We start from the raw sequence: 24,198 nt of genomic DNA, 5'->3' as shown, positions 1-24,198 counted from the left end.
GGATTGTGTAAGGCAGTTTTGGTCTATACTTGTTTTTGGATCCTCCCTTTATGTTCTATCTTTGAAATTGATGTTGCTCTGAACTCACCTTTGAACATGGAATAAATCACTATTAGGCAATATTCACCAGAATGTCAGAAATGCAGAAGATTGGGTGAGTAGTACGGATATTGGGTTTGATCAAAACTCTAGTGATGTGACTCGTGAGCAAGGTTCAAAATCTTGTGAAATTTCGGTGATATTTAGCCAAATTTCGTATATCTCGAGCTGTCCGAGATACGATACCAATCCGAAATGGAAAAATACCATATTTCGACGATATCTCGTGAGATATGGACGAAATATCGTGGACTCACGATATATCGCGAGATATTGAAAAAGTCACTAAAAGTGTCACATGCAATATTTCGAATATTTCGGAAATCTCGGTAATCTCGTTTTGAAAATTTCGGAAATCTCGGTCATTTTTGGCATTTTACACCCACAGAAAAATACCATATTTCGACGAAATTTCGGTATCTCGAAAATTTTGGTCAGACAAGACCGAAACACCGAAACGAAACGAGATTTAGTACCATGCTCGTGAGGCGCTTGCGGAGGTAAGGAAAGATTTGAACGAGGTTCTTCTGCAGGAAGAAATTTTCTGGAAACAAAAATCTAGAGTGCGGTGGCTTAAAGAGGGAGAAAGAAATACAATTTTTTTTTTCCATGCCTTAGTTAATGTTCAAAGAAGGAAAAAAGGGGTGGAAAAAATAAAAGATGGCAATGGTGCTTGGGTCTCGGGTGAGGAAGGGGTGTCGGCAGAGGCTGTTAGATACTTCTCAGATATGTTTGTTTCTCAGGGCACTTAGAGAGTTGAAGATTTGTTACAATTTATACCTCAGCTGGTAACAAATGAAGATAACGTTTGTCTCTTGACTTCTCCGTCATTGGAGGAGGTTAAGAAAGCGGTTTTTGGCTTGTCCATGGATAGTGCTCCTGGTCCTGATGGCTTCTCAAGCTATTTCTTTACGGCATAAATTGTTGGCAATGATGTTTGGGAGGCGGATAAGGATTTTTTCGCGGATGGTTTCTTGCGAAGGAGTTACACTTCAGCTCATTTGGTGCTAATCCCCAAAAAAGAAAGAACTGAGGTAATGTCCGATTTCCACCCTATTAGCCTTTGCTATTTTTCATATAAAGTTATTGCTAAAATAATGTCATCTAGACTGGCTTCTATTCTTCATTCCATAATATCGGAGGAACATGGTAGTTTTGTACAGGGTTGTTGCATTCATGATAATATCGCCTTGATTCAAGAGGTGGTGCAAGATATAAACAGAAAATCTCGAGGCGGGAATGTGGTTCTCAAACTGGATATGAATAAGGCGTATGATCGTCTTGAATGAGATTTTTTGTATAAAGTCTTGGCCAAGTTTGGTTTTGCAGAAGGGTGGATTAGACTGGTAAAAAAAAAATAGTGGCAAATTGTTGGTTCTCAATTGTTCTGAATGGGGGTCAAACTGGTTTCTTCAAGTCTTCTAGGGGAGTTCCCCTCTCACCTTCTCTCTTTATTATAGCGGAGGAAGTTCTTAGTAGAGGGTTAGGAACTCTTTTTATGGAGGTAAGGGTGGAATACTACCAGCTATTGCGGGGATGTCCAGGAATTTCTCACAGTCTATTTGCGGATGACACAATAATTTTTGCGAAGTACTTCAAAAACTCTCTCAAACAAATTATTGGTCTTATTAGCAGGTATGAAGGATTCTCAGGGCAGTTAGTAAACAAGCAAAAGAGCTGCTTTGTTTTGGGAAAAGAAGTTGATGACAGTAAATATCGAACGGTTGAGTTGGTTATAGGTTTTACTAGGAAATATCTGCTGATTACATATCTTGGTGCCCCTTTATGTGCAGGCCGTCTCCGCATCAACTTCTTTGATGATTATTTGGCCAAAATGCGCAAGAAAGTGGCTGGATGGAAAGGGAAGTTACTATCCACGGGCGGAAGATTTATTCTCCTCAAGCACGTTCTCTCCTCTATGCCCATTCATATTATTTCAGCAGTGGATCTCCCCAATACGGTAATTAAAAAATTTAACAGTATTTATTCGGATTTTTTGTGGGTTCATTCGGATTGGGGGAAACACCATTATTGGGTGGGATAGTATAAGGTTGCGCGACCAGTGGAAGAAGGGGGGCTTGGTATTCACCAGTTAGAAGACATTAGTTGTGCTCTGAGGCTCAAGGGTCTCTGGAGAATCATGACAAAAAATTCTCTATGGTGCGCTTTCTTTAAAGCCAAATTTTTAAAAAATATTCACATTGCTTTGGCTGATTTGAGAGAGGTAAGTTCAATTTCTTGGAGAAGAGTTTTAAAGCTCAAAAGATTTCTTGCTTTCAAAATCCAGATGGTTAATTGGATTGGGGAAAATTAAATTTTGGCTTGATAATTGGTCGGGTTGGGGTCCTCTTATGGATCATGTGGATGGGGCACTTCATCTTGATCTCAATTTGAAATTAAGAGACGTCCTCACTATTGAAGGAAATTGGAACCAAGATTTGCTGCTTTAAATGGACTCTCAGGAAGTTCGTGATAGCATCCTCGGTAATAAATTTTATTTAACCAACAAAGAAGACTGATTATAGTGGACACCAGTGAGTGATGGGAAATTCTCTACCAAGTCGCTATGGAATGAAATCAGGACTGTTGAGGAGAAAAAAACTTTTTCAAAATGGTTTTGGAACCGAACGATTCCTTTAAAAAATTGGCTTCTTCTCTTGGCAGGTAATGTATGGAGGGATTCCCAAAGATGATGCTTTGAAGAAGTTGGGAGTGCCTCTTGTATCCAAATGTCTGTGCTGTGCCAGTCCTAGATGTGATTCAGCTTCCCACTGTTTGGTTGAGGGTAATACTGCTTCTAAGGTGTGGGGATTCTTCTCAAGGCTTTTTGAAGTGGAAGTGGTTCCTTCGCAGGGCATTAAAAACAAGATTTTGTTCTGGCAAAATCATGCTAATGGAAGGAGTTTATGTGGGCTGATCAAGGTTCGAAAACTCGGGTCTCGGAGCCATCTCGGCCTAGCAAAAAATCGAGTTGGGCCGAGATCTCGGTGAGTTTGTGCATTTTTTTTTCCCGACTCGGAAGCCCATCTCGGTGGGTTTTAGACCTCTTTTGGGTTTGAAAATCGGTATACAGCCTATTTTAGGCCATTTAAACACAATGACATTATTAGATTTTGCAAAAACAAAGTTCAAATAGGACTTTTACATTGGTCCCTTAGTTGGTAGGCGACGACGTATTAAAATAGCATACTATATACATTAATGACATAATTTATGTATATAGGACTCAAACGAAATATTCAATTAATAGGAAAACTTAATAAGCATTACAAAAGTTAAAGTGAATAAGTGATACACTGATACATCAAATTGCTCAAGCTTAACAAATAACAATGTTACAAGTTACAATTATCATCACATAAAATTAGATTGAATGACATATTCATTCCCCATTTGTCCCACATAGTCTTGCCATGACATATTATTGCTCTACTGTTGCATATAGTCCTCCACAGCATTCATATAAGAGTTCTCATCTACACATGCCAAGACCGCTATCCTAGGGTATAGCTGTTCCACAGTGGCGTTAGACCGTTGCCATGAAGGATGAGATCCACTGCTTATGCTACTGTCATATTGAGGAATGTATGGGACTAGGAATGTGGACCCAATGCTTTGATAGTCATACGCATGTGTTGACTAGCCAAACTGACCATAGGAACTATATTCAGAACCGGTGCTCTGCTGGCCATAATCATAGTCATAATGAGGTTGAACCATGGTCAAAAAAAAAAAAAAGAAGACTCCATGAGGCTGTAGAGCATGCAAACTTGTCTAACATATATCAAAATCACATCCAAACAATAAGTATTTATCCTATTTTTTTTAATTTCTTTTTTGAAAAAATTCATTTTTTCCCCCCAGAAATCATAATAAAAAATATAATAACCCAAAAAAAAATCGGCCTCCATCAAGTGATAGATCGGCCAAAGTTGTGTAACATAACTCAAAATCACATGAATCTACTAAGATTTCATCAGTTTTTTTTAAAAGAAATAGATTTAAGGAAAATGGGTTACCTTTCAAAAATCCTTTAAAAACTTGATCAATCTTGCAAAAGTGAGCTTCAATCTTCAGTTTGGCACCAAAATCAGCTTCCAAAGCTTTGAATCCAAGCAAAAAATGAAGAAGGGAAGAGAAGAATTGAGACTTTGAGAGAAGAAGAGAGAAGAGAGAGCAAATGAGAGTAAAGACCCCCTCTTGACAGAATCTCGTCGAGAAGGGAACTTTAGATAAGTTAAATGGGTCTTTTGGCCCAAGCCCATACCCGAAACCACTAGACTGACCCGAGATCTCGACGAGATTTTGCATTTTTTGTTTCTGGTTTTCACATTTTTAAGAGACCCAATCGAAACGAGATGGAGCCGAGATCTCGCGAGATCTCGGCGAGAAAATGTACTTTTGTCTCTCGTAGGCCATCTCGACTCGAACTTTCGAAAAACCGAGAATCTCGGCGATATCTCACGAGATTTCGGACTATGGGGCTGATAATGGGATTTATTCCTTCGTTTATCATATGGGAGCTGTAGAAGGAAAGAAACAATACGAGACATGGGGAAAGAGCCTGATTGCTAGCTACAGTATAGAGTCGGTGAAAATTGGGTTAAGGAGATTCCCTATTTTTGCTATTCCTCAAAATCCCCATCATTTAAGGATTCTCTTATCCTTCAAATTTTTAACATGTCCCATCCGCCAGTTAGACTCAACGCCTATTCCTGTCTATTTGTGCCCTCCCTTCAATCCAGTCAAACTCAATGTGGATGGGGCGTGCAAGGGGAATCCTGGGATAGGGGGAGGAGGGGGCATTATTAGAGGTAACGATGGTTGCATTTTGGCTGTTTTTGCTAACTTTTATGGGGATTGTACCAACTCCATTGCAGAATTTAGAGCTTTGAGGTATGGTCTCCAAATTTGCGCTGAGATGGGGTTCTCGGCTTTTTATGTAAACTCGGACTCTACCATGGTTGTGCATTGTACTTCCACGAAAAGGTGCAATCTTTGGAAAGGCTGGTAATGGTTCCACGAAATTCTTGTCTTGATAGATATGCTCCATCCGATGATCTCCTTTACTTTTAGAGAAGGTAATAGGGCGGCGGATTGGCTGGCAAATTATGCATGCAATTCGGCAACTAATTCTTTCTTCTCTTCTGATTCTGATCTACTTCGGGATCTTAGGCGAATTTTGCGTGAGGATGTTGCTGGTGTTCCAGTTTTGAGAAAACATTAGCTGTTTTTGGGGGTTTTTGTATGGGAGTGAGGTCCTTATCTGAGTGAGTGTGCGATTGACATTGTTTCCAATCCGGGTTGAGGTAAGGCGGATATGTCCCCCCTTGTATTCTTTCTTATTGATTGTTTTGGTCTTTAATAAAGTTCTAGGGGCCAGCCCGGGTCCCAGAGAATGTTCAGGATTAAAAAAAAAATATTTAAGTAAGAAACTAATTAATAAAACCTATAAAATAGAAACTAGACTTTAGCTAGGATTCCTAACAGAACTAGGATTCTTAATTAGGATTGCAACTCAAATAGGAAACTAAATAAGTGTCTAATAATAAAAATGACACAAAAAATCGACTGCTCTAAGCCAACAGTCCACATCAGCCCCCATATCACTATTTACGTGAACGGTAACATTTTTTTTTAATGCTTCGGTCTACATCAGGCCTTCTACGTGTAAATTGACGTGGTGGATCATTTGAAGCTTTACTCCTTTAAGTTCCATCCAGTCTTTCAACATCATAACGGTGCGTGTCATTTTCCCTAACTCCGATGTCCCTAAACACATGCCCCCATGCTGCCTGACAGCCTCAAGAGCTCTCAAACGCGTATCTTGGGCCTCAAACAGGGTATGGAACTCATCCAACCTGGCATAAATTCTAGCCAACTGTTCTGCCAGAATATCTAATTTCATTGGTCCTATTTGGGCGTGTGTGTGGTACTAGGCTCTACTACGGGTTGACATGCAACAAATGGAAAAGATTTTAAGAGGCACAAGGTCTGGAACCATGCTCTGATACCAATTTTGGATTGGGACAGGTTTGGGACACCTACAAAATTATCCTAACTGAAGTTAGGAAGGCTAGGAAGGGTATCCATAATCTCAGTATACATGCAGAAATTCTTAACAAGCACAATCATAAATAAAGAAACAAACAAATTATACTTGCAGAATTTCGTGCAAGTATCAAAAGGAAAATTTAATAAAAGAAACACGATAGATCAGTACCTTCCTTTGCTGTCCCACGGGTTAGAATGCTGTGAATAAGTGCTGACTCACTACTTAACTCCAAAGAATGTGTCCTCAAGCTCTCCTTATTGTTGGTAGAAGAATATCCAAGGTATTTGAGGGCTGAAGTTGAGACAAAAATTGGAAAATTTGGGACTGATACAAGAACTGGTAAGAAGTCTAGGCAAGAAGGGAAAATTAGGTTTCTAGGAGATTTGGCTAAGGAGGGTCAAGAGAATTTGGAATACCACATCTTTCATCATAATCTGTCCTATTCCAGCTAACAGGTAGGATTTATTGGGGTTTATGGGCTGCTATAGTTGATAGAACAAGTGGAAGGCTCTTAAGAAATGAAAATGGAGGTTGGGAGAAATATGATGGAACAAACAACAATGGATTTGGGGGATCGAACAAGGAGGGTTTGATGTAATCATAGAGTTTGAAAGAGAGGAATAGATAGAAGAATTTCGAGAAGAAAGAAGAAGATAATTTGTATCTTGGCTTTACTCCATCTTAGATTCACTCAAAGAATTTATAGAGTGACCCATGCTGCAGAAAAGAGAGTAATCTCACAAGTTCCAAATACTTTATTTATTCATCATCTTCCTATAATGAGTACAAAGGGCCTCATAACATCACACAAACACACACAAAAAAAGGTTATTTCCTAAAATAAGTACCCATATAACTACATATTAAACCTCTAAACAGTTTTTTCCTAAAACAAGTACTACAAGTCTACAACATAATAGCAATACAACAACAAAATAAGATAGTCTGGCCCCAAATAAAAGTACAACAAAATAAGAAAAAGAAATACACATAATACTGGTCATCTAGCCATAACGAAGTGACATGTGGGTGCATATGTCTGTGTCTCCTCTTATAAGTCCTAAATCCTTGAGTGATTTTATGTTCAAATGAATCTGCATAGCTGTGAACTTCTGCTGCAATTTTTGAATTCACTCAATATGCTAAAAGCTTGCTTCACAGCCCTATATGCTTTGAGAGAGCATCTCTGAACTCTACTAGAAAGAAGGTCTTGTTTAGGATAGTTCTGAGCAAGATTGAGTTATTTAATGGAATGCTTATGGTAGGTGATTCAATCACTGATGGCCAGTTTTGGACTATTGATTTCTTGTTATGCATACAAGGTGGAGAACGAGTCAGCCATTTGCACCTGCGTGCTCACATTCAGAATTTGTTGAAATTTATAGCCTGGTTTGGCAGGAAGTAATGGATATATGCCTGTAATCTTGGACTTAGAGCTGCTCCTGTTGTCAAAGCCTAATGTGTTTCTTTCTTTCCCAATTTCTCATTCAAAACTGTCATTAGTTCATCCTTTTTGGTCCTAAATGAGTTGCAGGCTAGGAATTGAAAATTCAGTTCTGCCATAGTCAATAGGAACCTAAATAAATCCAACCCATTCCATGTCGAATTGCCACTTTGAAACAAATGTAATTGTGAACTGCAGTAAGTACAATTGGGGATATGGTGGCAGGAGAGAGTTTATTAGGAAGATATCAATAAAACAGAAAGATAAATAATGGGACAAAAGAAAGCACCTATTTAGAAATGGATGTCAATGTACCCCCCCCAAAAAAAAGGGGGGGGAATAGTGGACATGACTCAATTGCAAATCGAATAGAAACTATCTTTTTCTTTTCAAGTTCACCCCATCTCTCTCTCTCGGTTTTTTTTGGGGAGGACCTTTGATAGTATGGATATACAGATTAACTAACATTTCTATTGTAGCATTGAACTCCTTAAGGTATAAAAGAGGTTTGTGTTTTTTGGATGTAGAATGCTGGTCCCTCTCCTCAATAAAATTATTAGAGCCAAGATGAAAGTAGACAAAGTTAACTCAGAAGGAGATTGATGAACAGAAGGATTTGTTGAAGTGCTTCTAATCTTCTATATTGTTCGTCGTACTGTAATGTAAGGGAACATAAGTTTCATTTGTCTAGAAGCCAGAGAAGCAATATTTTTATAAAAGAGTGTAGCAAAGCAGAGCAGCTCAATCCAAAAGTTGGGACTTCATCAGGTTGGGTTTCTGTTGGCATGAATCACTACGACCAGCGTTGTTTTGGTTAGTTCAATTAATCCAGGTAAAATACCTGGTACCTGTTAGAAGAGATTTTAGCGCAGCAAGACCAAGTTCCTTTATAAAGTTCTGCCACCGGCAAATTCCAGATTTTGATTTCTTCCTTCATTCTTGAATTTTGTCGGTTAAACCACTTCGGAAGTCGGTTTTGGTGTCTCTACCATTCCAGATCATAATCGAACTCTGAAACTTCAATTTGAAGAGCTAGCAGGAAGTCCCAGACCGATTAGAAGCTCTGCCATAACCAATAACTAGCTTTTTATTTATTTGTTTATTTTTTAATTTCAGTTATTCTTAGTTTCTTACAGCCCTAGTCACTAGATAAATAGTAGGAGTCCTATTTATTCTTTAGGATTTAGTTCAAATTGTATATCTTAACTTTTCAGTTCTAAAGATAAAGACTCACAATTGGGCTTGTACTTGGTTCATGTTTTGCACAGCAATATAGTTATTTCTTTTAACATTCTTTGGTGTTTATATGAATGTTTGTAATTTTGTAGCTGAACTAATCAGAAATTTACTGTTCGTTGTTTGATCAATCTAAATCTTTACACAGTATCCATTTTAATGAATATATTAATGTAGTTGGATGATAATCTTCTTGTTTCGCTTATATTTTTCAGATACAACCCATATGTACAGGCTAGAAGCAGAATAGACCAACTGAAGCGTCTGGGCCATAGTGTCGATAAGGTTTGGCCCCAACGTCCATCTTGGTTACCCTTTGCTTGTTCAAACAGAACTTGATTCATACACATCAGGCATGCTTTCCCTCTGATACATAGTGAATATTTTGAAGGTTGAATTCATCTTAATGGGTGGTACATTTATGTCACTGCCATCTGAATATCGTGATTATTTTATACGGAATCTTCATGATGCTTTGTCTGGACATACTTCTGCCAATGTCGAGGAGGCTGTTTCATACTCTGAGCATGGTGCAACAAAGTGTATCGGCATGACTATTGAAACGTGAGTGTGTTTTCTTTTCTTTCCCCACTAAAAAAAATCCCTTTCAAAAATGGAAGGAATAAGCTGAGTCCAAATGTTCAACCCGTTGTTTGAAATGGAGCAAGTCAACTATTGCCCAACTTGAATCGCTTTGATGCAGTTAATGGGCCCAAATAGAACTGTAAACTGAATAAGAAAATTGAAGAAGATAGAAAAGAGGAAAGAGGCTTGTTCACCATGAACCAGGCTTGGGTTTGATTATTAAACCATTCCCTTAACCATAACAATAAACTATTCATTGCACTCAAAATATGCTGTTTAGAGCCCTACGTCCCTTCCTACAAGATTTTTTTACTTAAAAAAGTTAATTTGATTCTAATTACAATTTTAGGAACTTCTATGAATGCTTGATTTCTTCCCTAAATGAACAAAAATACTAATTAAGAAACAAATGCAAAGCAAGAATCCTAATCTAACTAGACTCTCTAAAACATAAACCTTGTTACAGACTGACATTCCTTTAGAAAGTTGGTCAACTTCCCAAAGATAGCTCAGGATTGCAAGATTTTGCTGTCGTTTGATAGGTAACTCAATAAGCTCTCAATTAGCATCAAATCACACTAAAAAGAGGAGTTTTGACCTACCAAAGGTAGACATAAGAAAAGTGATGGAAATAACTAATTTCTTGTATAGTGTTGGAAATAACTAATTCCCAATCAGTAAAACTGATCCACGGGTTTTTAAAGCATATCCAAGCCACTGATTTGTCATTAAGGGATGCTTCCACCTCACACTTTATTAATCCTTATTGTGGGTCTACTTGTTACAAAAGGCAAACATCCCTATTCTAAAACATTCACATAGGTCCTCAGGCAGGCGGGACGAAAAGATAGAGTTTAAACTTGAGACAAATCCTTGCTATTCCTGACAGGATGGAAATGCCCAGATTTCCTATCCTCATTCTGTGAAACAGCCAGTTACACAATACTATCAGAACTTACCATTCAATTGATCCTGTCTCGTAGATTCGTGGGTCAAATTTCATCTTGCTTGAATTATTACAAATTTGTTAGCTCTGAATGTTTTCTATTTCTTGTGGACATCCAAAAAAAAAGAACATACCTCAAATTCCCATAGATCTGATGGTTATTTTCATAAATCGGGATATTCTTTTTTTAGCCGCCAGGGGGGGGGGGTGTTAATACATCTTGCTAGGATCTATAGTGGGTTCAGACTCTGCCACATAAGCAAATGTAAGGCATGGGTGGTGAGGGAGGCCACATCTTCTCAAAGTTCCAGAATTTCAGAGTTAAATCCTTAACATCCACCGCCCCTTTTGGGAAAAGATTAGACATTGAAACTTCCAGCATCAAACAACTAATTTAACCAAACCAGCTGTTATCTCAAATAACATATTGTACATTCTTTGGTGTTGTGTCAAATATCATCTCACCATAAAAAAGAGCTATTAGCTGATGTTCTTCCTTTTGGTCTTCAATATATCAGGAGGCCAGATTATTGCCTGGGGCCTCATTTGCAGCAAATGCTTTCTTATGGTTGTACTCGGTTGGAGATAGGAGTTCAAAGTACGTATGAGGATGTTGCCCGTGACACTAATAGAGGGCATACCGTAGCTGCTGTAGCTGATTGTTTTTGCTTGGCAAAAGATGCTGGTTTTAAGGTGTGCACCTCACATAGGTCTTACAATACATTGTTCTTTCAATTTGGGAATGCCAAGTAGTCAAGCTAAACCACTTACAAGATTGGCATTATATTTTATAGTTTGTTCAGAGTAGTCTTTCTCTGTTTTTGTTATCTTTGAATTTTCTTTTTTATTTTATACTCCATTTTATTATTTTTCCATGCTTCTGCAGGTTGTTGCTCACATGATGCCTGATCTTCCAAATGTTGGTGTGGAGAGGGATTTAGAAAGTTTCCGGGAATTCTTTGAAAGCCCATTATTTAGGGCAGATGGTCTTAAAATATACCCCACACTTGTAATTCGTGGTACTGGGCTTTATGAGTTATGGAAGACTGGCAGGTATATATTTAGTCCTTGATGTTTGGATTAATAGTTGAGCAATTCTCTTGTACTCGTCGGGGAAGGCATGGCATGGTTATAGGTAGTCTGTAGTCCGTTTCAAGCCCATTTTTTAGATGTTCAATTGTTGGTGAATAATTTTCAGTTTTCCTTTTACAGTTATAGAAATTATCCACCAGAGCAACTTGTGGACATAATAGCAAGGATTCTTGCCATGGTACCTCCTTGGACGCGTGTTTATAGAGTGCAGAGGGACATACCTATGCCTTTAGTTACTTCTGGAGTTGAGAAGGGAAATCTTAGGGAGCTGGCTTTGGCTCGGATGGATGACTTGGGTTTGAAATGCCGTGATGTTAGAACTCGTGAAGCTGGAATTCAGGTAGGAAGACCTAGCTGTGCTAAGTTTGGGCATGTAGTACACAAATAAGATATCGACAATTTGATTTGCCCTATCCCCTTAATCCATTTCTGTCCTTTTCTAATGCTTTTTACTCATATTCGCTTGAAAATTCAGGACATTCACCATAAGATTAAGCCTGAGGAAGTGGAGCTGGTCCGACGTGATTATACAGCAAATGAGGGTTGGGAAACTTTTCTCTCATATGAAGATACACGCCAGGCATGGAGACTCTCTCTCTCTCTCTCTCTCATTCTGTCTCGAAGGAGTCTTTGCCTGTCAAAAAATGAAAAACAAACAAATATTTACATGATTTGACTTCAACCTAAGAACCCATGCAACCATTTGTCATCTAGGTGCAACTTGCATAACTTAGTTAAATTTGGTGCAATATTTAACGCATAATCACATATTCTCATATTGTGGCCCCTTTCTGAATTTCATATTATTCTTTTAGGTAGTATCTTGCAAAGTACTCCATAGACTTGCTTCATAAATAATCTTCTGAGTTTCCAGAAAATGCACTCATCAAAGAGCTCTAGCATCTTATGAGGTTGCCCATTATATGGATTCATAATAAATAAGTTGGGATGAGACAAGGACCTGTCATCCTTGTCCTTGGAAGAGTTGCATGTATTACTTTTACAGTTTTACCCTCCCTCCCTCCCCCCGCAAAAAAAAATAAAAATAAAGGATGAGAGAGAGAGATTAGTATTGTGTTATGTCTTTCTTGTTAGCTCTCTAGCATTGGTGATTTGGTGTGTAAGAAAGTAACTGTAGATATTGTGAATTGGAGAATTGGGGTATTTGATTCCTACCGCAGATGATTGGAGCTTTTCTTCGTAAATATTTGTATAAGTCATCAGTGATGCATTAGGCCTTCTAAGGAGGTGATTGCTCTAAGATGGACTGGGATCATGGGGTTTGTTGCTGGAGAATGTGTAGATACTGGACTAAGTGCTTGTAACGATATGATAAAGGGGCAGAAAATATTTGTACTTGGGTATCTTCTGGGATTTGATGTGAGGAGTAAATCAAGATTTCTGAAGTTGTTGTCCTGGGTAATGTGAAGTTGGCTGAAAGCTACCCTAGGCTGTTCAGATTGCTGTAGAGGATGATGTCACAACTGAAAAAATTTTTAGGTGGTTAATTGGTTGGTCTTGGAGTTCCTTTTTCAGAAGAGAGCTGATTGATAGGGAGTTTGATGAATGTGTGAAATCCTATTGATGCAGAGCATCCATCTGATCCAGCAGCCGCCCCCTCAAAAAGGCCTGATCAGTTCTCTAGAAAGAGAGGCCACAGCCCAAGTCCAAGACCTGGCCTGGTTCAGATCCAGCCTTTCCCAGCCAAATCATGGACTCCTGGGGCAGTCAAAATTCTAGCCAGCAGATTTTTTTTTGTCTTTTCATATTCCAAGGCAGCATTAAGTACCTTCCTATTATCAATTTTCAATATCTTGATTGTAGCTAGTCTTGAGGGACAGATTTCCATGTCTAGGAATTGTTATCTATGTTTGGGGAATTCCATAGGGGTTTTGGAATTCTAAGAGTTTCATTAATTTTATTTTGCTGTACTCAAGACTTCCACCTCTATATAATGCAAATCCTGGCTGCTCTGAAAGCCACCCATCTAATTTTACAGGATCCAGAACTTTGTGAAAATCCTCTCTTAGAAAACGAACTTGTGAGAATCAAGTGTGAGAACTTACTTGTGAGAATCAGGTGTTCCTAGGTGGGACTCCTATGGCTGGGCAACTAGTGGGACTCTAGGCTGCCACCTGTCTATCTTCATTTTCAACTATCATCATCAGTTCATCACCATCATCCTCATCATCTCCATCATTTACTTTCATCACCATCACAGGTATTTTATTTTAGATCCGGATAATATTCTCTACCAGAATTGATCCTAACGTGATAGCCTCCTAGGCTACACGTCCTATGATATTCTGTGATTTGAATGCAATTATGGACTTTGGCTAAACTGGGGGTATCAGAAGCACCACTTAAAGTGGAGGAATCATATGCATGTATTTTGTCTTTGGATATTGGATTGAATTATTTCAATAGAGATATTGAGAAGGAGATATTTAAACTACCAACAGGTGTGTTCTATTTTTATGGGAGACTGCTTTTCATTTATTCAATATTGTAACATTGCTGATCTCATAGCATTTTGAAACTGAATATGATATTCACGGGATGGAATTCTGTCACCTTTAGCTCAAGAATAGATATATGACAGTCACTTTGCAATCACTCGGAACTTCATGGAAGGAATGCGATAGAAGACCTTCTGAAAACAAAGATAGAACCTCTCTAAGATTTGTTTTTGATGAAGTCTCCTTCTCATGGATAAATATGGATTAGGCATTGGCTACTACTTGAACTTTTGGAGTAGACATGTTATGCTCAGAAATGATTGTTGGCCTTTTACTACTTGAACTATGTCTAAACTGTGAATACCGAAGGCATCTCTTGAAGGGAATTTTTTTTGGGGGAGTAAAAAAATTCATTAACAAAAGGAGAAAGAGATACAGGGACTCCCCTAGAAGAAGAGGGAAGGAAAACAGACAAAACGGCATTTACAAAGCCCCACCCACACTAGAACGAGTGGGGGAGGCCCCAAGAGGCAACGATAAGCCTATTCCTAGGAATGTTAGCACATCTAGTAGGGGTCACAGAGAAGTTGCTTCTGACATCAAAGAGAATGAGGTCCCAAATCTGCTGGAAAGATCTTGTGAAGACCCAAACCCGGGATAAGGGTCAGAGTACAACTCGGATTCAAAACTGTAACAAAACCTGCACTCTGGATTGGGCACAGTGCGGTAAAAATATAATTTGTCCCTCTTCCAGAAACCAATTTAACCGGATCTTTTTATGGGTAGAACTAGACTGATAGGGACACGTTTCATCAGAAGGAGTCATATTCGGATTTGGCCAATAGGTCACCCAAAAATCAGTCACAAGGACAGACAAGTGTGCTGGACAGAATTACATTAACCTCATAATGATACCCAAATTACGTGCACTTCCAGAATGAATTAGGGGCTGAAAATACATATATAAAAGTTCTATCAGTCCACTTCACAACCATAAAAATTTAAAATCTTAATTTTAAGTCGTTTGAAAGCTATAATTTTTACAAAAACGGTGCACAGCAAAATCTGTGCGGGGAATATCAAGAATAAAAGTCTCTTAAAAGACCATCATCCTTGACGATGATGCAAAACAAGGTCTTAAAATACGATCCTATAAAATTAGTTTCTCATCAAGGTCTATAATTTCTTACCCTTGACATAAACTAAATTAGGTTTAGAAGAACTTACTCTTTGTTTGTGCAACCCAAATTTACTTAAACTCCTTCGTCTCTAAGTAGTCGTTCCTCTCTTTCTTTTCTTTTCTTTCTCTCCCTTTCTTTCCTTGCTTCCACGATCTAGGATTTGGGGTTCCCCTTGGAGTCCCCCCGTTTTATATCTCTTAAGTTAGACGGTTACTCTCTCTTCTTATCTCTTTCTCTTGTGCGGACTCTTCCCTCTCTCTCTTGTTTTCTTTTATTTTTTCTCAACTTAAATTCCTAGCCTATCTCTAACTCAGAATCGTGAGTGGAGTCCCTTTTATTTCCTTTTTTTTTTTTTTTTTAATTATTTGCGATGACTCTCTTTCCTTCTCTCTCGGACTTGATTCCTAATTTATCTCTAATTTGCCTAATTTGATTAGTCAATCCAATCTCCTAAACAAACTTACTTCCTTTCCAAGTAGTCGGCCTTATACTTCTCAAGGTGGGGTCCAGAAGAGCCTCCCACCATGCTGGCCGAACTCTCTCCTCTCTCTAAATTGAGTTTCTCTAAATTTCGATAATAATTCCAAAGCAAATAAAAGATTATACTTAATCTGGTGCACACGAGAATTGAACCTTATACCTCTCATAAGCTAAGCAACTCTACACCGATAAACTATGAATACATGTATGTACATAAAAACCTATAATTTTATAAAACATTACTTTTTTGTATTAAAAGACATATAATGAATAAAATATTAAACCCTAATTAGTTATATGTCATAATTACCATTATACCTTGGGATGAAATTACTATTTTACCCATAAGGTTGAAACTCAAGGTTTCTGAAATCTAGGGTTTCACATCCTAATCAATTACCATCCAGGGAAGGCAAATGTGGTCGTGGACGCCTTAAGCAGGAATCCTTAGGGATGCTCCGCTTCACTTTTGACTAGGCAACGATACATCATTAACAACTTCAGAAAATTCGACGTAGAAGTGATGGTAGGAGATGTTTCAGCCATGCTATGCTATCCAACTTGACAGTACAACCATCTCTGATAGAGAAAATAGAATTTGCCCAAAGTGAAGACCCGTGCCTAGAGAAAACCGGGACGAAAGTTCAAGAAGGAAAGAGGATGGATTATGTCATCAAGAAAGATGGAACTCTTAGATTTGGTGACCGGATTTGTGTGCCAGACAAACCCGAGTTGAAGCAAGAAATTTTAGATGAGGCCCATAGTACGCCTTATACAATTCACCTTGGAAGTACCAAGATGTACCCAGACTTGAAGACCATGTACTGGTTGAACAACATGAAGAGGGAAATTGCTCACTCCTAACTTGCCAACAAGTTAAGGCAGAACATCAGAGGACATCCGGGTTGTTGCAACCACTACCTATTCCAGAATAGAAATGAGAGCACATTACCATGGATTTTGTTATAGGACTTCCGAGGACATCTAAAGGCCATAAAGTGATATGGGTTATAGTTGACAGACTGATGAAGTTTGTTCACTTTTTGCAAGTTCGAATGACTTATGACATGGATAAGTTTGCCCAACTTTATATGGGTGCGATCGTTAGATTGCACGGCATACCGGTATTCATCGTGTTAGATAGGGATCCCCAGTTTACTTTCAGATTTTGGCAGAGTCTGCAGAAAGTTATGGACAGAAACTGAGTTTCAATACCGCTTATCACCCTCAGACAGATAGGCAATCTGAGAGGACTATCCAGATTCTCGAGGATACGTTGAGGGCATGTGCACTCGATTTACAAGGTAGCTGGGAATGGCATCTACCACTAGTAGAGTTTGCCTATGATAACAATTACTGGGCTACAATTGGTATGGCACCGTATGAGGCACACTACGGTAGGAAATGCAGGTCACCCATGTACTGGGATGAAGTAGGTGAACGGGACCAGAAATAGTTCAGAAAACCTGTGAGAAGATAACCCTGATTCGTGAACGGATCCGAGTTGCACAGAGCAAACAGAAGAGCTATGCAGATAACAGGAGGAAGGACCTTGAATTTGAGAAGGGTGACATGGTGTTTCTTCGTGTGGCACCCATGAAAGGTGTGATAAGATTTTGGAAAGAAGGGCAAGTTAAGCCCTAGGTACATTGGACCGTTTGAGATTCTAGAGCGAGTCGGTAACTTGGCTTATAGGCCGGCTCTCCCACCTGCCATGAAGAACATCCACAACACCTTCCATGTATCAATGCTGAAGAAATATGTTCATGATCCTTCACACACACTGAACTACAAACCACTCGACCTAAAGGTGGACATGACTTATGAAGAGAAGCCAGTTCAGATTTTAGACCGGAAGGATCAAGTGCTTCGCAATCGGTCGATACCCTAGTCAAGGTGCTTTATAGAAATCATGCCATTGAAGAAGCATCTTGGGAACAGGAGGAAGATATGTGAGCTAAATACCCTGAGTTATTTACAAATTAAGGTACGCTTTGTTAAGTTTTAATTTTTTGCTTATTCCTGAAGTTGCAGTGTTAGAACACTGTTAATAATTTTTTTTCCACTCTGTTAATCTTGGAGATTATGGGCTCCATAACCCACTGGTCCAGGATTGAAACCGAAAGGTCAAGACATCTGTTTATATCTATTATAATCTGAACTGTGCTTTCCTAGAAGAATAATTTAGCGACATATTAAATTACCTTTAAGAGAGTACTACCATCAAATTTCGAGGACGAAATTTATATATAAGGTGGGGAGGATGTGAAACCCCAGATTTCAGAAACCCTTAGTCTCAACCTTATGGGTAAAATAGTAATTTCATCCCAGGGGTATAATGGTAATTATGACATATAACTAATGGGGGTTTAATAGTTTATTCATTATATGTATTTTAATGCAAAAAGTAATGTCTTATAAAATTATAGGTTTTTATGTACATACATGTATTCATAGTTTATCGGTGTCGAGTTGCTTTGCTTGTGAGAGGTACAAGGTTCAATTCTCGTGTGCACTAGATTAAGTATAATTTTTTTTTTGTTTTGGAATTATTATCGAAATCTAGAGAAACTCAATTTAGAGGGGGGAGAGAGTTTGGCCAGCATGGTGGGACGCTCTTATGGGCCCCACCTTGAGAAGTATAAGGCCAACTACTTGGAAAGGAAGTAAGTCCATTTAGGAGATTGGGTTGAGTAATCCAATTAGGCAAATTAGAGATAAATTAGGAATCAAGTCCGAGAGAGAAGGAAAGAGAGTCATCGCAAATTAAAAAAAAAAAGGAAATAAAAGGGACTCCACTCACGATTCTGAGTTAGAGACAGGCTAGGAATTTAAGCTGAGAAAAAATAAAACAAAACAAGAGAGAGAGAGGGGAAAGAGTCTGAACAAGAGAAAGAGATAAGAAGAGAGAGTAACCGTCTAAGTTAAGAGAAATAAAAGGAGGGGACTCCAAGGGAAACCCCAAATCCTAGATCGTGGAAGCAAGGAAAGAAAGGGAGAGAAAGAAAAGAAAGAGAGGAACTAGAGCTTAGAGACGAAGGAGTTCAAGTAAATTTGGGCTGCACAAACAAAGAGTAAGTTCGTCTAAACCTAATTTAGTTTATGTCAAGGTAAGAGATTGTAGACCTTGATCAGAGACTTATTTTATAGGATCATATTCTAAGACCTTGTTTTGCATCATCGTCAAGGATGATGGTCTTTTAAGAGACTGTTATTCTTGATATTCTCTGCACAGATTTTTCCGTGCACTGTTTTTGTAAAAATTAAAGCTTTCAAACGGCTTAGAATTAAGATTTTAAATTTTTATGGTTGTGAAGTAGACTGATAGAACTTTTTGTATATGTATTTTAAGCCCCTAATTCATTCTGGAAGTGCACGTATTTTGGGTATCATTATGAGGTTAATGTAATTCTGTCCAGCACACTTGTCTGTCCTTGTGACTGATTTTCGGGTGACCTATTGGCCAAATCCGAATATGACCCCTTCTGATGAAATGTGTCCCTATCAGTCTAGTTTTACCCATAAAAAGATCCGGTTAAATTGGTTTCTGGACGAGGGACAAATTATATTTTTACCGCACTGTGCCCAATCCTGAGTGCAGGTTTTGTTACAGTTTTGATCCCGAGTTGTACTCTGACTCTTATCCCGGGTTTAGGTCGTCACAGATCTAGATTTGGAGGTCCATCTTTTGAGGTTTTGCTCTATCCAAATGTGGCAAATTGCGGCACCAAATGCGAGCTTACCCATATAATAGAATTTTATGCATGGATTTTTTCTTTGGATCGAATCACTCAATTGAGATATTGAAAAGGAGATATTTAAACTGCCAGCAGGTGTGTTCTATGCTTACAGAAGGAGATTGCTCTTTACTTATTCAATATTGTGACATTGCTGATATCATAGCATTTTGGAACTGAAGATGATTGGGCATTGGCTACTACTTGAACTTTGGGAGTAGACTAGCCATGCGGCCCATGCTTAGAAATGATTGTTGATCTTTCACTTACTGAGGTGGATCTGTTTTTCTTTTCCTTTTCAGATGTTGTCATTAAGGGTGGATGAGGCAGCTGTGTTAAAAACATGTTTAAATTCAGGACTGTTGGGCCATGTTTGGTCCTTTCTGCAGTCTGGATGCCCATTTTTCCGTCCCAGACATCTCTCCTGACATCCCATACTAGGGATGGCTAAGACAACCGTCTGATGTCCTGAGCATCCAGGATGCGTATGGGACGGCAGTCCAAATGTCCCATACAAACACTGGGAATGAGGTTTAATGTGATAGATTTTATAATTATTTTTACCTTCTAATTATACTTTTGCTGTTGCCTTTAAAAGAACTACTGGAGAAAAAGAGAAAGGAATTTGACAGAAAAATATAAAAATAAATTAAAGACTTAATCCAATCATCTCATACAGTGGGGTTTTGTTCCTCGGTTGATATAGCTTTTTTGCTGACATACTGTCTCATAATTCCTTTATCTGTGTGGGAGCAGGATATTCTTGTTGGCTTGTTGCGTTTACGGAAATGCGGCAGGAACACAACATGCCCAGAACTCATGGGGAAATGTTCAATTATTCGGGAACTCCATGTTTATGGAACTGCAGTTCCAGTGCATGGACGGGATGCCGACAAACTGCAGCACCAGGTAATGTAGCAGTACTTTTAATTTCATCTTTCTCTCTCTCTCTCTCTCAGTGGTGGGTGGGAATGGGTGTGAGTGTCCTATCTATGCCCAGTAGTTGGTTATTGTCATTGTTTTGAACTGTTATTGACCTGATGATTAGTGTTGTGGCGATCTGGTCTGAATATTTGGACCATGACACAATAATATGGTGAATATGATAAGATATGCTTTCCATCAAGGCATGGTTCTTGGTGCAGGATTCTGCCACTTCTCCTAAACACAAAAGATGACATGTTTGGACCCTATTTTGTTGAAGATTTTTTGCTCTTAGTAAAAAATAAAGTAATATGGTAGGTTATTTCAAGCATTGTTATTAAAGGACCGTGTGTCAGACTGTTCGGGGAGAAAGCTCAGCGGTCCAGCGGTCCAAACAATAGCACTCTGCTTATGTCATAATGTGCTCTGGTTCAAATCTAACACTCTAACCAGCTTCAACTTCTTATGGAAAGTATGAACATAATAGTTAATGACCCACCAATTATTGACAGTGCAGATGTTCTGAATGGTCCGACCTTCAAAACCAGATGGTCCACCAATAATTCAATGGTTTTTGAGAGCACCCCCGGGTCAGATTACTGTTACGGATTGATCCCCCAATAGGTTAACCATGCAGTTGGCTGATGCTTTTAAGCAGTGTTTTAAGGACCATCGAACATTTGAACCAGGGAGGTCTGATTCCTGTTATGGATCGATCACCAAAAAAGGTTGACCATGGGCTGACTGTCTGATGAGTAAACGGCCAAGACGAGTAACCCTATGTTTAACAAACTTTCTGTCTATTTTCCTAATGAATTGTCAAAAGTATTTACCTGTGTTAAAATACCGTATCATTCACTTACATGATCACTTTATCTACTAATAAACATTAAATAGTACACAACCCATAGAATTCAATAGAAACATTCACCCTAGAGATTATATGAGTATGGTAGAAGCCCTTTATTTGTTATGTATTCGTATGTATAATATATTCTACATATATATATTAAATTATTTGTTTATTCATAATTAAGCAGGTAGATGGGCAGTTTAGAACCCCTAACTTGTGCCCTAGGTTTTAAGCTAAAAGGAATATAGTCTTTACCCTCACCATAAAGAGAATAAAACCTTTACCCTTACCCTCCTAATGGTCAGGTAATGCCAGGAAAGGGCTACCCATTAATAGACCTGGTGCAGTGGCACGGTATGCCTGTGTCATATAACTTGGCATTCATGGACTCCTGAGTCTCATTGAGTCTATTCTTTCTGGAGTTATATTTCTAAATTCAGTTTGGTGATCAAAAGGTTTTGACTGCTCAAAATGGACGAACAGTACCTAGTATGATTCTTTGTCGATTTTTTCCCACATATGATGTTGTGGGAATGGTATAAACGTTGGCCTCTGGTCGTTGATGGTCTGAACAGTGAAAGTCATGACATCAAAGCCATTTTCATCTGTCAGATATGGCAATTATAGCTTTATAAAAGATATGATGCTTATAATACCTGTACCAAGTTGTTCCCTTAGAAAGTTTAATATAATTGGATTAGGACTATGTAGATTTTTATCCTTCAATTTAGTTATAATTGGTTGGTGGTCACTTCCATTTCTTCATATTATTTGTGATAACCTGATCTGTGAATTTTTTTTTTTTTAAATCCTCCTCTCTTTGTTGGAACAGGGCTATGGGACACTTCTGATGGAAGAGGCAGAGAGGATTGCACGTTGGGAACATAGATCAACAAAAGTAGCTGTAATTTCAGGTGTTGGAACCCGACATTACTATAGGAAACTGGGTTATGAGCTTGAAGGGCCATACATGGTAAAATATCTTGTTTAATAAATAGTAATGTGATAGTCACAATTTTCTAATCTTTTCTCAAGTGTAATGTAAGAACCAAAATCCACACATTTGTGTTGGGGAAATTAGATATCATAATTGGAAAGAACACACATTCGCATGCTGGAAGAGCTAACATCAAGAATTGGAGCCTTTTGATCGCATATAAACTGAAAATTGATAGAGTTGCTCCAGTAGCAAGGAGGGTTGACAAGAGATATCTTTCCATCGGAAGGGGAAAAAAAGGGGAAATGACGGATACAATCATATATGCCTTGGTTTCACCAGAGCAGGCTACACTTTGGTTCAACTTTGTTAAAACCTAGCAACCTATTCATATTATAGTCTGGGACAGTTTGTAATCAGTTAGCCATGGAATTCAATTCAAACTCTCATGGAAGGAGCATTAGAGCTAAGCCCAGATATCTTAATCAAAGCTAGCAAAGGTTTTGAAATGAAGTAGCCATTTCGATTGGAGGACTTGAGGATCCATCAATAGTTGAAATGAAAGCAATGAAGCTGCATTTACCTTTAATTGAAAGTTGCAAGCAAAAAGCTTGTATTCACCTTCAATTTTATACTGCTTAACAAAGGGTCTCCATTAATTGCTTGTTCCATCCCGACTCAGGCGAGGAACAAGAGAGGGGGGGGGGGGGGGTTGGTTTGAGTTTGGTAGGAATTAAAGAAGTTTATCCAAGAGAAGGAAGAACCCAAACTATAAAAAACTTTAGAAACAACTTTATTATCTAACACAATAATAGAGGAAGTTCTTTACGCACTACCTGATTGAGAATCTCTTAGTAAACTTAATATCTCGTAATACATCTCTCTCCCAACTCCCAACCATCTATCCCCTTGCAAACTCATTAAATACATCTCTCTCTCTCTCTCTCACACACACACATTAGGCATGTTTAGATAATTTGAGCACCTATTTCTGCCATGTTGTGATGGGTTAAGGCTGAAATTTTGTGGACGTGTAGACCTCATGTGGACTTTTATCTGCTTCATTTCTCCAAGTTCCTCTGATGGAGGGGACGGAAATGACCACCCTACCCCTACCCGAACACACTGCTCAGGTGGGTCCACCCCCTCTATTAGAGGAACTTGGGGAAATGGAGCAGATAAAAATACACCCCATTTCCACTGCTTACATGCCAGTTTTCAGCACAAAAGGAGTCAGATAAGCGAAAAAAATATGGAAAAATTAATGACTACCAAAGCGTGTACACAAATGCTTGGACAACTAAGGGATTCATGAACATGCACTGGAGGGTAAAAGATTGAATGTAGGGTTAGAATTTTTAACGGTCAAAATGATTAAATCACCTGTCCACATGGCATAGTTAGGTGTACTTAACCACCTACTTTTGCCCGTGAGAGAAAACTTGGTTTTTTAAAAATTATAGGGAAAAGTTTTCATATACGGCTGTGTAAACTGTGTATGTGAGAGGGGCCTCTGACAAAGAGTTGGAAAAGTCATAAATCCCCACCCATCAATTAATGCCTTGAAACTTCCACCCTCTCACATACACGATTTACACGACCGTGTATGAAAACTTTCCCCAAAATTATAGGAGAAAATTTTCCTTGTTGGCAAACCAAGTAATTAAAACCGTGGTCTGGAGTGGTAGACCACATAAATAGAATAAATTCCTCCTCATTTGATGAAAGGTCAATAAGACTCTCTTTTGCCTTTTCTTCTTCTATTTTACCCCTAAAAGTGCATGTTGGGCGGTACAGGTGAAAAGGGCGTACCCAATGCTTGAGGCTCCAGTCATTGGGGTTTAGGGAGGGTCATAATGTATGAAATTTACCCCTTTCCAATTGTGTACGTGTGTGCGTGTAGGGAAAAAGAGAATGATGCATGGTTGCTTGGTTCTTGCGTCTAGACGTAGGAGCACACAAAACTATTGCCCTACCCCTGTGAAATTAAACATCTCGTCTATGTTGACACCTTTGTACGTGCTCACTGGCCCGGTGCTGATGCAGGGGCTATGCAACCATGCACCTTTCTCTTGCCCATATATATATATTTTATATATTTTATCACCAAAGTTGGTTACACTAATATTGTAACCTTACTTTTTTAACATTTTAGTATAACGCACTTCTT

At 38.6% G+C, this 24,198-nt stretch overlaps 1 protein-coding gene across 1 annotated transcript in view; it reads left to right on the top strand.

The window, feature by feature from the left end:
- The window catches only part of LOC122646323 (elongator complex protein 3), a 29,022-nt gene extending 6,816 nt beyond the window's left edge, over positions 1-22,206 (top strand). Inside the window, exons 2-9 of the mRNA XM_043839858.1 lie at positions 9,050-9,119; positions 9,226-9,398; positions 10,884-11,058; positions 11,252-11,418; positions 11,578-11,797; positions 11,933-12,037; positions 20,071-20,223; positions 21,924-22,206. Coding sequence (XP_043695793.1) covers positions 9,050-9,119; positions 9,226-9,398; positions 10,884-11,058; positions 11,252-11,418; positions 11,578-11,797; positions 11,933-12,037; positions 20,071-20,223; positions 21,924-22,082 — 1,222 coding nt within the window. The 3' untranslated portion in view covers positions 22,083-22,206. The remainder of the gene's footprint in view (positions 1-9,049; positions 9,120-9,225; positions 9,399-10,883; positions 11,059-11,251; positions 11,419-11,577; positions 11,798-11,932; positions 12,038-20,070; positions 20,224-21,923) is intronic.
- Positions 22,207-24,198: the final 1,992 nt, after the last annotated feature.

Source organism: Telopea speciosissima, chromosome 11, assembly GCF_018873765.1.
Source record: "Telopea speciosissima isolate NSW1024214 ecotype Mountain lineage chromosome 11, Tspe_v1, whole genome shotgun sequence".
Classification (NCBI taxonomy): Eukaryota; Viridiplantae; Streptophyta; class Magnoliopsida; order Proteales; family Proteaceae; genus Telopea; species Telopea speciosissima.
Note: the sequence above shows the minus strand (reverse complement) of the source record. Positions and strands in the feature narration are given on the sequence as shown.